The 16,944-nt window shown below is 45.6% G+C and overlaps 2 protein-coding genes across 2 annotated transcripts in view; both read left to right on the top strand.

The window, feature by feature from the left end:
• LOC126213219 (uncharacterized) overlaps window positions 1-10,873 on the top strand; it is an 89,631-nt gene extending 78,758 nt beyond the window's left edge. Inside the window, exon 8 of the mRNA XM_049940861.1 lies at window positions 10,738-10,873. Within this exon, the coding sequence (XP_049796818.1) occupies window positions 10,738-10,825 (88 nt within the window). The 3' untranslated portion in view covers window positions 10,826-10,873. The remainder of the gene's footprint in view (window positions 1-10,737) is intronic.
• Window positions 10,874-10,981: 108 nt separating this feature from the next.
• Window positions 10,982-12,882, top strand: LOC126213218 (zinc finger protein 708-like). Its single transcript, XM_049940860.1, has 2 exons — window positions 10,982-11,400; window positions 11,653-12,882. The coding sequence occupies exons 1-2, from the start codon at window positions 10,982-10,984 to the stop codon at window positions 12,296-12,298; spliced, it is 1,065 nt and encodes a 354-aa protein (XP_049796817.1). The 3' UTR covers window positions 12,299-12,882.
• The last annotated feature ends 4,062 nt before the right edge of the window (window positions 12,883-16,944 follow it).

The raw sequence follows: 16,944 nt of genomic DNA, 5'->3' as shown, positions 1-16,944 counted from the left end.
CCATCGCGCATCAAAGCGGGCTACGAGGTTATTTCTGTTCGCCCCTATGTCCCGACACCTACGCGCTGCTACCAGTGTCAGCGTTTCAATCACACTCGCCAGTCGTGTTCCAATGCGGCTAAATGTGTCACTTGTGGCAGGGATGCCCATGAGGGTGACTGTCCACCTCCGTCTCCTCGTTGTGTGAACTGTCAGGGTGACCATGCCACATCCTCCCGCGACTGTCCTGTCTATAAGGAAGAACGCTGTATCCAAGAAATTCGGGTCAAAGAGAAAGTGTCCACATCGGCTGCTCGCAAGCTATTGGCTAGTAGGAAGCCCACGCTGCTCCCAGCGGGGAAATACAGTACTGTCCTCGCCTCTCCTCGGACTACCATGGAGGTGGCAACCCAGACATGCGATCTGACCTTCAGCACTACGGTCGTCCGTTCGGCCAGTGCTAAGATCGCGCGGTCGACGTCTCCTCTTCCTCCCATCACCCCACAGACACCAGTCCCTTCATCAGCTTCTGCTAAGACGAAGACCCAGAAGTCAGATGCACGGGCCTTCAAGAAGGAGCCGTCCCGTGCAGACTTCCTACGTACCTCGACCTCCCAGCCTTCGACCGGTACTTCCACCAAACGACCTTCCAAGAAGGCTCACAGGAAGCACAGTTCTCCTTCGCCGCCACGGCGCATTTCTTCTCCTGCGCCACCCAGCGGTTGCCGCCCCAGGCCGTCATCCGTTTCGCCTGGCCGCACCGCTGGTAGCCGAACATCTGGCCGTTCACCGGCGGAGGAAGCTCCCCCTCCCGGCCATCTTCCCAAGATGGCCGATGAACCTATAGACCCAATGGACGATGACTGTCCGCCTACTGACAGCGGCGGCAGTGCTCGCTCGAAGCCAGGCCCTCAGCGGCCTTCGAGGTGACCCCTTCTTTCATCTTCCCTTTTTTTTCTTTTCTTACGATGGCACTTATTCACTGGAATATTCACAGCATTCGCTCCAACGGAGAGGACTTGAAGTTGCTGCTCCGCTTGCACCGTCCGCTCGTCGTAGCCCTCCAGGAAACGAAGCTACGCCCATGCGATCAAATTGCCTTGGCACACTACACCTCTGCGTTTTGACCTACCCCCTGTGGTAGGTATCCCAGCTCATGGAGGGGTTATGTTGCTGGTCCGGGATGATATTTACTACGATCCCATCTCGTTGCACACCGGCCTGCAGGCAGTTGCCATCCGCATTACTCTCCCATCTTTTACATTTTCCATTTGTACCGTTTACACTCCATCGTCGTCTGCCGTTACCAGGGCAGACATGATGCAACTTATTGCTCAGCTACCTGCACCATTTTTGTTAACTGGAGACTTCAATGCCCACCATCCCCTTTGGGGCTCTCCAGCATCCTGCCCGAGGGGCTCCCTGTTAGCCGACCTTTTCAACCAGCTCCATCTTGTCTGCCTCAATACTGGCGCCCCTACTTTCCTTTCGGACACATCTCACACCTATTCCCATTTAGATCTCTCTATATGTACTCCCCAACTTGCACGCCGGTTCGAGTGGTATGCACTTTCTGATACATATTCGAGCGACCACTTCCCGTGTGTTATCCATCTCCTGCAGCATACCCCCTCTCCGTGCTCGTCTAGTTGGAACATCTCCAGAGCAGACTGGGGGCTCTTCTCTTCCAGGGCGACCTTTCAGGATCAAACATTCACAAGCTGTGATAGTCAGGTCGCACACCTCACGGAAGTCATTCTCACTGCTGCTGAATATTCCATCCCTCACCCTACTTCTTCTCCACGTCGCGTACCGGTCCCCTGGTGGACCGCGGCATGTAGAGACGCTTTACGTGCTCGTCGACGTGCTTTACGCACCTTTAACCACCACCCTACAGTGGCGAATTGTATCAATTATAAACGATTACGTGCACAGTGTCGTCGTATTATTAAAGAAAGCAAGAAAGCCAGCTGGGCTGCTTTCACAAGCACCTTCAACAGTTTTACTCCTTATTCTGTTGTCTGGGGTAGCCTGCGCAGGCTATCTGGCACTAGGGTCCACTCACCAGTTTCTGGCTTGACGGTCGCGCATGACGTCCTTGTGGCCCCTGAGGCTGTCTCCAATGCCTTCGGCCGCTTTTTTGCAGAGGTTTCGAGCTCCGCTCATTACCACCCTGCCTTCCACCCCCGCAAACAGGCAGAGGAGGCTAGGCCACCTGACTTCCGCTCCTCGAATCGTGAAAGTTATAATGCCCCATTCACCATGCAGGAACTCGAAAACGCACTTGGCCGATCACGGTCCTCCGCTCCAGGGCCTGATTCTATTCATATTCAGATGCTGAAGAACCTTTCTCCTGCGGGTAAAGGTTTTCTTCTTCATACTTACAATCGCATCTGGCTTGAGGGACACGTTCCCGCATGCTGGCGCGAGTCTATTGTTGTCCCGATTCCTAAGCCGGGGAAGGACAAGCACTTGCCTTCCAGTTATCGACCCATCTCGCTTACGAGCTGTGTCTGTAAAGTTATGGAGCGCATGGTTAATGCTCGGTTAGTCTGGATTCTTGAATCTCGACGGCTACTTACTAATGTCCAATGCGGCTTTCGTCGCCGCCGCTCCGCCGTTGACCACCTTGTGACCTTGTCGACATTCATCATGAACAACTTTTTGCGCAGGCGCCAAACGGTAGCCGTGTTCTTCGACTTGGAGAAGGCTTATGATACCTGTTGGAGAGGAGGTATCCTCCGCACTATGCACAGGTGGGACCTACGCGGTCGCCTGCCCCTTCTTATTGATTCCTTTTTAACGGATCGAAAGTTTAGGGTACGTGTGGGTTCCGTATTGTCCGACGTCTTCCTCCAGGAGAACGGAGTGCCTCAGGGCTCCGTCTTGAGCGTAGCCCTTTTTGCCATCGCGATCAATCCAATTATGGATTGCATTCCACCTAATGTCTCAGGCTCTCTCTTTGTCGATGACTTCGCGATCTACTGCAGTGCCCAGAGAACATGTCTCCTGGAGCGCTGCCTCCAGCGTTGTCTCGACAGCCTCTACTCATGGAGCGTGGCAAATGGCTTCCGGTTCTCTGAAGAGAAGACGGTTTGTATCAACTTTTGGCGATATAAAGCGTTCCTTCCGCCATCTTTACATCTCGGTCCCGTTGTTCTCCCATTCGTGGACACAACTAAGTTTCTAGGGCTCACGTTGGACAGGAAACTGTGTTGGCCTCCACACGTCTCTTATTTGGCGGCCCGTTGTACACGTTCCCTTAATATTCTCAGAGTTCTTAGCGGTTCATCTTGGGGAGCGGATCGCACTGTCCTGCTTCGCTTGTATCGGTCCATAGTCCGATCGAAGCTGGATTATGGGAGCTTCGTCTACTCGTCCGCTCGGCCATCCCTCTTACGCCGGCTCAACTCCATCCACCATCGGGGGATACGTCTTGCGACCGGAGCCTTCTACACTAGTCCTGTCGAGAGTCTTTATGCTGAAGCTGCCGAGTTACCATTGACCTACCGGCGCGACGTCCTGCTGTGCCGGTATGCCTGCCGGCTGTTGTCTATGCCCGACCACCCCTCTTACAAGTCCTCCTTCGCCGATTCTCTCGACCGTCAGTACGGGTTGTATGTGTCTGCCCTGCTGCCCCCCGGAGTCCGCTTCCGTCGCCTGCTTCGACAATTGGATTTTGCCCTCCCTACCACCTTCAGAGAGGGTGAGAGCCCGACACCACCTTGGCTCCAGGCTCCGGTTCATATTTATCTCGACCTCAGCTCACTCCCGAAGGAGGGTACTCCGGCTGCAGTGTATTGCTCACGGTTTGTCGAACTTCGTGCTCGACTTGCCGGTCACACCTTTATTTACACCGATGGCTCCAAAACTGACGATGGTGTCGGCTGTGCCTTTGTCGTTGGGGCCGCCACCTTTGAATACCGGCTCCTCGACCAGTGTTCCAGCTTTATGGCCGAGCTTTTTGCTCTCCATCAGGCCGTTCAGTATGCCCGCCGCCACTGCCATTCATCGTATGTACTCTGCTCTGACTCACTCAGTGCTCTTCAGAGCCTTGGAGCTCCCTATCCGGTCCATCCCTTGATTCAACGGATACAGCAGTCCCTCCATTCTTTCGCTGATAACGGTGGTTCTGTCAGCTTTCTGTGGGTTCCCGGACATGTAGGAGTGCCTGGGAATGAGGCTGCGGATGCTGCAGCCAAGGCTGCAGTCCTCCTGCCTCGGCCAGCCTCCCATTGTGTCCCGTCATCTGACGTTCGTGGGGATGTATGTAAGAGGCTTGTGTCGTTGTGGTGGGATGCTTGGTCATCCCTCCAAGGAAACAAGCTCCGGGCAGTAAAACCGCTCCCAACTCCTTGGACAACATCCTCCCGACCATCTCGGCGCGAGGAGGTCCTTCTGACCAGGTTGCGGATTGGGCATTGCCAGTTTAGCCACCGCTACCTGCTCTCCGGTGACCCAGCCCCGCAGTGCCCTTGTGGTCAGGCATTAACAGTGCGCCATGTTTTATTGTCATGTCCCCGTTTTAGTCACTTTCGTGTTGTCCTGTCCCTGCCATCTACTTTACCGGATGTTTTAGCTGATGACGCTCGAGCAGCTGCTCGTATTCTGCGTTTTATAACTTTAACTGGCTTGTCCAAAGACATTTAAACTTTTTCCTTATTTTATCTGCATATTTGTCAGGTCCTTCTGGTGTCCCCCCATCCCCTTGAGTTTTACCAGATTCCATGTGCTCTCATATCAGTGACTGGGCGCTAATGACCTCAGCAGTTGAGCGCCCTTAAACCCAAACAAAAAAAAACAGTTAAAAAGGTTTAAGGCTTCCATATGAAATGAAATGCCTACTGAGAAGAGACGCCTGCATGGGTGGTACAGTTGTTTTATCAGAACAGCAGCACTGCATTGCAAGAATATCATTGACATAATGGCCGAGAAGAGCTCCATGTCAATAAATATGGTGAAGAATACAAGCAAGAAATTTGAAGAAATGGGTGAATTGAGTGGTGCAGCAGATTCCGATAGCGGTCATTCAAGTTGCTTTTAGCTGACCATGCAACAGATGCCTCAAATTCTGCATTAAGTGTTAGAGTTGTCACAGGATCTCTCTCTCTCTCTCTCTCTCTCTCTCTCTCTCTCTCTCTCTCTATCTCTATCTCTCTCTGTCTCACTCACACACACTGCCTCTTACCGTGCCTCCCCCAGTCAACAGTTCAAAAGATTTTGTGGCACATTTCACACTAGTATCTCTATAAGGCTCAGAATTTGCTGCTTAAGAAGCCCCAGGATAGGCCACAACACTGTGACTTTGTCTTTATTTTTGGCATGCCTGGAAAAGAGTGACTTTTGGCTGGGGAATATTCTTTGGAAGTACAAGGCATATTTTACTCTGCATGGGGCCATGAGTGCACAGAACTATTACATATGGGGTTGTCCTCCCAAATCTTGTGCAGGAACATCCACTGCACTCAGCTTATGTGACAGTGTGGTGTGATTTCACAAGCCCCTTCATTCTGAGTCACCGTTCCTTGTAGGTGACAGGTCAAGCACCTCTTAGGTGTACAGAGGCATCTGAACTTTATAAGGACCATGTTATGTAACGTGATTCAAGCATTTCAAGACCACAAGTGTCTGCACCATTATTTTGATGTGAGATGGGGTGGCATGATATGTCAGTTGTCGAGTGAACTATTGGTTTCATGAAATCTTTGGTATCACCCGCATTATATCTAGGCAGTTTAAAATATGTGGCCTTAGAGATCCCCCGACCTAAGTTCATGCGACATGTGCATGTTGGGATATTGCATAAACTAACAATTACGTGTAGTTACTTTCTGATGTGAAGTAATGCATGTGTCTTGAAAGTACCCAACTGAGTGAAACTTTTGTCACAGATATCACATTTGTGAGGTCCCCTTCCCATTGATTGGGAAGATTTATTGGGGATGTATCCAGATATTCCTGATCAGAAAGATATCATATGATGACAATCAATCTGATTACACAGGATATGCTGTAGGCAACTGTTAGCCATGTCATGTCATGGATACAGCATGTTGCAGAGTCAGTAGACCATTTTGAACACGTAACTTCTGATCATATCCTAATAAATGTACCAGAACCATCATTATCATCGCTCTGATCGTTTCTCCTCTTTCCCTACATTACGATGTTACAGCATCCTACAAAGTATAGAGCGCACACTGCAGCACCAAAACATCAGACAATTTTCCCCTCAATAAATTCATAATAAAGTTGCTATGACGTCTTGCAGAGATACCACACTCATTCTATGATTGCTACTCAGCAGAAGTTTTTATCAACAGCTTGTGTTTATTGTTGTTATTACAGTGTAATAGTTATCGTGTCTTCTGTTAGTGTCTTTTACAATATGCAGTGTGTGCCACGTCTCTCTAATCATTAAAACCTGCCTCAATGGACGTGCTATTCTCCATGAGTTCTGTCTGCAGCTCATGGTCTAGTAGCTAGCATTGCTGCTTCTGGATCATTGGGTCCCGGGTTTGATTCGTGGCCAGGTTGGGGACTTTCTCTGCCTGGTGACTGGGTGTTTGTGTTGTTGTCATCATCATCACAACAATATCATCATCATCATCATCATCATCATCATCATCCGTGACATTGGCTACAATGGACTGTGTAAAAAAAATAGACTGTAAAATTGGTGATACAAATTCACAACAGGGCCTTGGTGGTGGTGGTGGTGGTGGTGGTGGTGGTGGTGGTGGTGGTGATAACGGAGGACATAGTCATATCATCATGATTACTTCTTCTGTGGGAGGGGAAACGCTTTCAAATAGAGAAATGCACAACCCAAGCAATGTTTGTGCTAGACAATATAACATTGCTTTGCAGATTTCTGCCCTGTTACTCAGTGGTATTGTGATGGGTAGAAATCGAGACACTGAACAACAAATCAGGTGTACTTTTCCCTTGAGGAATTTTAGATGGGATTCAACAGTGTGGAAACAATCTTGATAATATAAAAATGTTCAAAAGAACGTACCTTCTTTGCATGATATTGATGTTTCTGAGATAAAAGCTTTTTATAGGCTTGCTCGCATTAACAGCAGTCTCCAACCCTGACATCAAATGCATTGATAATATTTCCTTAGTAGATGGAAGCAGATGTTATATTTTCATGGCAATGTATCAAACGACCCACCAGGGTAGCCCAGAGCACTAATATGCTGCTTCCTGGATTCGGGTAGGTACAGCGACCCTGGATCGAATCCACACAGCGGATTAACGATGAAGGGCCGGTGTGCCAGCCAGCCTGGAAGGGGTTTTTAGGCGGTTTTCCTCATCCTAATAGGTGAATACCGGGCTGGTCCCCACGTTTCACCTCAGTTACACAACTGGCAAACATTTGCAGACATTCGCACTTTCCCATGAATTACACTGGACGCAGACAGTTGGGGTGTATAAAATCTGGTGGTTGGATAAAGGGTACCGGGATAGATATATAGAATGTAAGAAACGGTATTTGTTCATGATGACAGCTCTTTGGTTTGAGAGAACAAAGGAAGGAATAAAGTAGAGGTAACAGCTTTAGTGCCAAAATTTCTAACAAATGTGGTGTGAGCCATCAGCACTGTTACTGTCCAGGCTGTAGTATGTGTGTTGATAAAATACATGTGCACTTCCATTATCACTGCATGAACAGTTTATGAATGTGCCTGCCACAAAAAATGTTGTGCAGTAAATATTAAGGATATGACACAAGTACCCAGTACCTACACAATGGTTGCATGGAGGTCTCTAAAACAATTGATAAATAATTAACATCAAACTTTATTTATTGTTGAATTTTTCCACAAATTCTCTTCCTTATCCTGGTTTGTTTATGGTTCACTGGCATAGCATAAAATTTTAATTGTAAGTTTTATATCTAGTACTTTGAGAAAAAGAAAGCTATTTGTCTGAAACCTTACTTGCATATTTTTTGATTTCTTTCTTAATTATTAACATTCAGTTGATTTTATTCCATATGTATGAAAATACATGTTGTAACTAATTGAGTTTTAAAAAAGTTACAATATCTAGTTATACAGTTGTCAACTTCTAGAATCTGACACACATCATGATACCAGTTACGTTAAAAAAATCGTGTGATCCTAATTAAGAGTTTAAAAACACTCGAAATTTACCAGATATCATGCCACGCAAAACTATATCCCCAACAAAACGCAAAAAAGTCAAAAGTTGCAGAGCAAAAGATAACACTGGGTATGCATGCCTTCAGTAGTTCATACTTTTTCATGTCCAACATGATGCACATACTGGGGACCTGAAAGGCATCACAGTTCTGTTCTGTGGGAAAAGTTTTAACTGCAGGTGGAATAATGGGACCCAGATACTCAGCTCATGCATCAGCTGTTACCACTGCCACACAATATGTGGTGTCAGCTAGCAGTGTCTTATGGGTGATGAAGTGGCCATTTATATGTGTGCCCTTCAGTCAATGGTGTTCTGCAATGCCAGATGAGCAGATGTTAGGAAGATGTAAAAATTTTCAAAAAGGCTCAGTGCAAATATACTGGAAAATTTACAACTATTTCCATCTTTTCAGACAGTATTTCCATTTGTGCAAGGCTTCATACAAGTTGCAGTGCCGAAAACACAGTCTTAGATTAAAACCATCTGCAAGTGTGTCATTCACTTTCATTCATCAGTATGCAGATTGTTCCCTTGATTGATGTGACATTGATTCTTGTTCATGAACCATCATTATTCACCTGATTAACATCCGTTCTAGATACCTAACAAAATGTTGAAGCTTGCACTAGTTCTTTAGTCATTGGGAATCAAACAAAAAAAATCTGTTAATTAGGTGAAATAAATTTATCATTTCCAAAGGTGAAAGTGTTTGCGAAACAGAAAAAGATAATGGGAGAAGAACATTTAAAAATTATCTCTCTTAATTAAATCTTAAATGCCTTGAACATAAGAATGTTTTTGATACATTTAATAAATTGGTGTAAACTGTAAACTTGTAGTACTGTATTTTGAAAAGATTGTAACACATGAAAGTGAATTATTTTAACTCTCACTTAAAATTTCAAATGAAATCAGCAGTGACTCAGATTCATCATTATTGAATTTCCTGTGGTTAATTTCGTTTTAAACCACTTTCACTTCATCAGTTCTTTCCTTCTGGAGGAATATACACTCCTGGAAATGGAAAAAAGAACACATTGACACCGGTGTGTCAGACCCACCATACTTGCTCCGGACACTGCGAGAGGGCTGTACAAGCAATGATCACACGCACGGCACAGTGGACACACCAGGAACCGCGGTGTTGGCCGTCGAATGGCGCTAGCTGCGCAGCATTTGTGCACCGCCGCCGTCAGTGTCAGCCAGTTTGCCGTGGCATACGGAGCTCCATCGCAGTCTTTAACACTGGTAACATGCCGTGACAGCGTGGACGTGAACCATATGTGCAGTTGACGGACTTTGAGCGAGGGCGTATAGTGGGCATGCGGGAGGCCGGGTGGACGTACAGCCGAATTGCTCAACACGTGGGGCGTGAGGTCTCCACAGTACATCGATGTTGTCGCCAGTGGTCGGCGGAAGGTGCACGTGCCCGTCGACCTGGGACCGGACCGCAGCGACGCACGGATGCACGCCAAGACCGTAGGATCCTACGCAGTGCCGTAGGGGACCGCACCGCCACTTCCCAGCAAATTAGGGACACTGTTGCTCCTGGGGTATCGGCGAGGACCATTCGCAACCGTCTCCATGAAGCTGGGCTACGGTCCCGCACACCGTTAGGCCGTCTTCCGCTCACGCCCCAACATCGTGCAGCCCGCCTCCAGTGGTGTCGCGACAGGCGTGAATGGAGGGACGAATGGAGACGTGTTGTCTTCAGCGATGAGAGTCGCTTCTGCCTTGGTGCCAATGATGGTCGTATGCGTGTTTGGCGCCGTGCAGGTGAGCGCCACAATCAGGACTGCATACGACCGAGGCACACAGGGCCAACACCCGGCATCATGGTGTGGGGAGCGATCTCCTACACTGGCCGTACACCACTGGTGATCGTCGAGGGGACACTGAATAGTGCACGGTACATCCAAACCGTCGTCGAACCCATCGTTCTACCATTCCTAGACCGGCAAGGGAACTTGCTGTTCCAACAGGACAATGCACGTCCGCATGTATCCCGTGCCACCCAACGTGCTCTAGAAGGTGTAAGTCAACTACCCTAGCCAGCAAGATCTCCGGATCTGTCCCCCATTGAGCATGTTTGGGACTGGATGAAGCGTCGTCTCACGCGGTCTGCACGTCCAGCACGAACGCTGGTCCAACTGAGGCGCCAGGTGGAAATGGCATGGCAAGCCGTTCCACAGGACTACATCCAGCATCTCTACGATCGTCTCCATGGGAGAATAGCAGCCTGCATTGCTGCGAAAGGTGGATATACACTGTACTAGTGCCGAAATTGTGCATGCTCTGTTGCCTGTGTCTATGTGCCTGTGGTTCTGTCAGTGTGATCATGTGATGTATCTGACCCCAGGAATGTGTCAATAAAGTTTCCCCTTCCTGGGACAATGAATTCACGGTGTTCTTATTTCAATTTCCAGGAGTGTAGTAATTTTAAATCATTAACAGTTACTAAATATGCAATTTCTTATGCACTTTTATGACTTGTGGCCTATAGTACTGCATTTATGGACATTCAAATATTGTTTCTTTGTTGTATATATATCAACATTTAACATTCTTGTCTTCACTCTTCAGATTGACTCAGACTACTGGTGGGAGCTGTGGCATATCATGTGGAGAAATTTATCACCATGGGCTGGTCCAGGATGATTCGGTGATATAGGAGAAGTCAACACATGAGTTTGGTACAGAAAATGTGACTATTGACAAGGAATGCTCAGTTGCCACCCAATATGACTGTAGTAAGAGAGAAAAGGAATTACTTCTATTTAGCTGTGATTTCTGCCAACAGAACTTTCCTTCAAAATACAGACTCATAATGCATGTGTTTATGCACATTGATGGCATGCAGCCACCTTTGTATGTTTGTAAGTGGTGTGGTGAGGTATTTCGCAGTAAGGTTAGTTTGGAAACACATTTGAGAGTGAGAGAGAATTATCATGTCTTAACTGCTGGCCACCATGAAAAATATGACTATAGTGATGAGCATCAAAGCAGTATCTTCTTGGATAGTGAGCCAGAAGTTTCTGTTACAGAACACATTGAACAGTCTTCATATAAGGAAACGTGGAAAACTTCAAAGAAGGCTTCTAATGACATGTGTAACACACACATGACAAATGATACAACAAGTGCTTATGGAATTTTATCTACAGCTGTTAATGTCAGTGCCCAGGCTGATCTACATATTGCAAACAGAACCAACAAATGTGGTATTTGCGCCAAATGGTTTGCTAGGTCAGGCGATCTGAAGACACATTTATTAATTCACACTGGAATTAAATCTCACAAATGTGAGATTTGTGGAAAATGTTTTACTACATCAGGTTATCTCAAGGCTCATGTATTAATTCACACTGGAATGAAACTTCACAAATGTGAGATTTGTGGGAAATCTTTTACTTTGTTAGGCAATCTCAAGAAGCACACATTAATTCACACTGGAAAGAAACCTCACAAATGTGGTATTTGTGCCAAATGGTTTTCTAGGTCAGGCGATCTGAAGACACATTTATTAATTCACACTGGAATTAAATCTCACAAATGTGAGATTTGTGGAAAATGTTTTTCTACATCAGGTTATCTCAAGACTCACGTATTAATTCACACTGGAAAGAAACCTCACAAATGTGAGATTTGTGCAAAATGTTTTGCTACATCACGTTCTCTCAAGACTCATGTATTAATTCACACTGGAAATAAATCTCACAAATGTGAGATTTGTGGAAAATGTTTTACTACATCAGGTTATCTCAAGGCTCATGTATTAATTCACACTGGAATGAAACTTCACAAATGTGAGATTTGTGGGAAATCTTTTACTTTGTTAGGCAGTCTCAAGAAGCACACATTAATTCACACTGGAAAGAAACCTCACAAATGTGAGATTTGTGGAAAATGTTTTGCTAGATCAGATGATCTCAAGACTCATGAATTTCTTCACACTGGAAAGAAACCTCACAAATGTGGTATTTGTGCCAAATGGTTTGCTAGGTCAGGCGATCTGAAGACACATTTATTAATTCACACTGGAAAGAAACCTCACAAATGTGTGATTTGTGGGAAATCCTTCGGTAGGTCAGGCACTCTCAAGAGGCATATAACAGTTCACACTGGAAAGAAACTTCACATCTAGAAAAGACCTCACAAATGTGATATTTGTGGCAAATCATTTACTACATCAGGTGATCTCAAGACACATGCATTAGTCCACATGGGAAGGGGACCTCACAAATGTGATATCTGTGACAAAAGTTTCTCAGTGTGGTACTTTCAAGACACATGCATTACTTCACATCAGAAAGTAACTACAAGTAATTGTTAGTTTATGCAAATAGATATTCCTGGTTGGTGCCCTAAAGGCCTATAAAATAATGAATGTAGTAGGGGGACAATAAATTTTAATGAATGTGGAATAACATTAAAGTGTTGTAGCATTGTGAAAAAAGTGCAATAATGTGTACTATATTGAGGTAAGAGATAATGTGAAATACAAAAATCACTATCTGCAGCTTGAGATGTTAAGAAATTGTATTACTAAATACTCCAGAAACATGAATCAAATGTGTTTTTGTCATTAACACTGTCAATAGTTATAATTACCATGCAATATTCAGTATAAGGCCAAGGAAATGTGATGACTTGCTGCTTATTATTCCAAACATGGTCATTATGTAGTACTTGTAACTCTGCATTTGAGAAAGTGACAGCAAAAATATATTCATGGCACTTCCTTCACTGAGGTTCATAAACTCAACACTGGAGATCCATGATTATGGCAATTATTTTACTCAGGTATTTTTCCTCAAGAGATATGCTGTATATGTCATTAACCCATTAGCGCCGGAATTAATTATTTCGTGATTTTTCTTTAAATTGCGTTATTATGTCTGTAAAAGGCATAAATTACACAACAGAGTTTTTTGACGAAAGTCATTACCGTCATTAGCAAGTTATTTGATGTTGCCATATGGCAACAATAGGTGCTTTCATTACCTAATTTTATATGGATTACAACTTCAACTAAAATAAGTAGGTTATTGAAATTTCTTATTACATATACAATTTTTGTGCAAATTTATTATTCAGTCTTCATCATACAATTGATACTTTATAGCACAGTACAATTAAGAATCAAACTCTGAACTCAGCATTATTTTACATGAAATGGAATAAAACAGTCAATACACAATGCCACATTACACTTTGAACACATTGTTCTCACAATAGGTTTACAGTCCTTGTTTGCACACCTTTTGTTCTTCTTCCCTTCTTTGTGCTGGACGAGGTGGTCAGTCTTATCAAACCTAATTGAATCTGATATGCAGCTGTCGGAACATGCCCTTCATGCAGATGGTCTCCCAGCTCCTTTTGGTAAAGCTTGGTGTCTTTGCAAGTACACTGTTGCTATGTCTGTCTTCAAATCAAGCTGAGAAATGGTTTGGTTTCTTGCTTATTTATACAAAATCCAACTGTTTTGTATGGCGACATCTAACATCCATGTAAAGAGACACCAGTACTATTTCTTGCTTCTTTATTGCAATGCGATAGCATGCTAGATTTTGATCCATCTGATCAGTACCTCCCATATACGTATTATATTTGGCTACCAGTTTTGGTCTGGGACTCATATATTTCGCTTTTTTAGTTGTGAGAATCTCTTGACTTGGCCAACTTCTTGTGCACCACATAAAGAAGAGATCATTGTGACAACTGAGTTGTCCAGCCACCGCACATACAATAATCCATCACTCTTCTCTATTGCTGTCTCAAAATATCCCCAATCTTTCTTGGAAAATAATATTTGGTTTTGCAGTATACATTCCTTAGGAAGTCTGTTTTCTCTGATGGTACCAATGGCAGAGTATCCACAGTACTTGAGAAATGAAAATAGAGATGCCCCTGTAAATAGATTGTTCATGTAGAAGTTGTAGCAAATTTTTCTGTTCACTTCAGGAATTTCATCAATTAAAACAGGTAAGGGACTTGCCGACTTGCAAACAACTGCTCATAGACTGCTTTTCCCGTAGGAACTTTTCCCTGATACGGTTCATAATTCACCAAATATCCATCTTTAGTATTTAGGCTCCATATTTTATAGCCGAATCTAATTGGCTTACCACGAATGAACTGTTTGCATCCATGGTGGCCGTAGTACTTTACCATACAATTCGTTATATGACAGGTGTTCTTCAGGTACAAAATTCTCAATGCAGCACTTCTTCAACATCTCCATAACTGGACGAATTTTCCATGCCTTGTCATTTCCATGGATCTTAGTGTTATCTGCACAGTGCAGAAACCTGCATATTTGTAGAAATCTGTCTCTTCTCATAGACTGAGACACAGCCAAGTTTTTCATGTCATCTTTTGAGTCCCAATAATTTCTTTTAGGAGGTAACTTATTGTAGCCACTGAGATACAAAACGGAGATGAAACACGATATTTCGTCTGCTGTAATTTTTGGGTCCTGACAATTGAGAAATAGTGCATAAAGCTTTGTTTCTTTCGCTAAATGCTCAATAAATTCCTGGCCAATGGAAAGTTCTAATATGTCAATAATCGACATGTTTCCATAGCTTGAGTAGTCAGGTTTTGGAAATGTAGAGGTAATTTGACCCTCAAAGTCAGCTCCTTTCTCCCACTGCCTCCCACACGTATCTTTTACAGAAACCCAGACCACGATATTGTCCGATAATAAGGTAGATCTTACCTCAGATACAGATGGCTCTGGTATATTTGGACGTTGTGTAGCTGTTTCAGGTACAATTGGATCTTGTGCAGTACGCATTAATGGTGCTGGCGGATTACAGTGCTCATAATCAACACCAATCCTTTCGTTATTTGGCATTCTTATTTCGGCATTAGCTCGTAGCTGACGAGAGGACCGGTTGACTAATGATCTGTAAAAATAAGAAATGAAATAGTAAATAATAATAAAGTCGGCATCAGTATACAAACAATTACAAACCAATGATAGACATACTCACCCGCCAACATGTTCATCTCCCGAATCTTCATCTGTGTCTACATTCGGATCTGGGGGCTTAAGAAACACATCACCTTCAATATCGTCATTATAAAGAATCTCCAGCGCCTCAGCAAGCGAGAAACCTCTTGTAAAACAAAACAAAATATTCGTCCTTTTACTGAGTACAAGCGCCTAGCGTTGCCATATGGCAACACCGACGTTCAAACGGACTAAATGAACGTAATTTATTTCACAGCAAGCAGTAACTTCCAAAGAATATATATTTGAGTATTTAAAGCACAACCATACAAAAACCCAAATTATACACTCCTGGAAATGGAAAAAAGAACACATTGACACCGGTGTGTCAGACCCACCATACTTGCTCCGGACACTGCGAGAGGGCTGTACAAGCAATGACCACACGCACGGCACAGCGGACACACCAGGAACCGCGGTGTTGGCCATCAAATGGCGCTAGCTGCGCAGCATTTGGGCACCGCCGCCGTCAGTGTCAGCCAGTTTGCCGTGGCATACGGAGCTCCATCGCAGTCTTTAACACTGGTAGCATGCCGCGACAGCGTGGACGTGAACCGTATGTGCAGTTGACGGACTTTGAGCGAGGGCGTATAGTGGGCATGCGGGAGGCCGGGTGGGCGTACCGCCGAATTGCTCAACACGGGCGTGAGGTCTCCACAGTACGTCGATGTTGTCGCCAGTGGTCGGCGAAAGGTGCACGTGCCCGTCGATCTGGGACCGGACCGCAGCGACGCACGGATGCACGCCAAGACCGTAGGATCCTACGCAGTGCCGCAGGGGACCACACCGCCACTTCCCAGCAAATTAGGGACACTGTTGCTCCTGGGGTATCGGCGAGGACCATTCGCAACCGTCTCCATGAAGCTGGGCTACGGTCCCGCACACCGTTAGGCCGTCGTCCGCTCACGCCCCAACATCGTGCAGCCCGCCTCCAGTGGTGTCGCGACAGGCGTGAATGGAGGGACGAATGGAGACGTGTCGTCTTCAGCGATGAGAGTCGCTTCTGCCTTGGTGCCAATGATGGTCGTATCCGTGTTTGGCGCCATGCAGGTGAGCGCCACAATCAGGACTGCATACGACCGAGGCACACAGGGCCAACACCTGGCATCATGGTGTGGGGAGCGATCTCCTACACTGGCTGTACACCACTGGTGATCGTCGAGGGGACACTGAATAGTGCACGGTACATCCAAACCGTCATCGAACCCATCGTTCTACCATTCCTAGACCGGCAAGGAAACTTGCTGTTCCAACAGGACAATGCACGTCCGCATGTATCCCGTGCCACCCAACGTGCTCTAGAAGGTGTAAGTCAACTACCCTGGCCAGCAAGATCTCCGGATCTGTCCCCCATTGAGCATGTTTGGGACTGGATGAAGCGTCGTCTCACGCGGTCTGCACGTCCAGCACGAACGCTGGTCCAACTGAGGCGCCAGGTGGAAATGGCATGGCAAGCCGTTCCACAGGACTACATCCAGCATCTCTACGATCGTCTCCATGGGAGAATAGCAGCCTGCATTGCTGCGAAAGGTGGATATACACTGTACTAGTGCCGACATTGTGCATGCTCTGTTGCCTGTGTCTATGTGCGTGTGGTTCTGTCAGTGTGATCATGTGATGTATCTGACCCCAGGAATGTGTCAATAAAGTTTCCCCTTCCTGGGACAATGAATTCACGGTGTTCTTATTTCAATTTCCAGGAGTGTATATCGTAACTTACTGTGTAAAACATACTTACTCGAACTTATACTCCATATTTCTTCGTCGTACAG

The sequence above is a fragment of the Schistocerca nitens genome, chromosome 11 (genome assembly GCF_023898315.1).
Source record: "Schistocerca nitens isolate TAMUIC-IGC-003100 chromosome 11, iqSchNite1.1, whole genome shotgun sequence".
Lineage (NCBI taxonomy): Eukaryota > Metazoa > Arthropoda > Insecta > Orthoptera > Acrididae > Schistocerca > Schistocerca nitens.
Note: the sequence above shows the minus strand (reverse complement) of the source record. Positions and strands in the feature narration are given on the sequence as shown.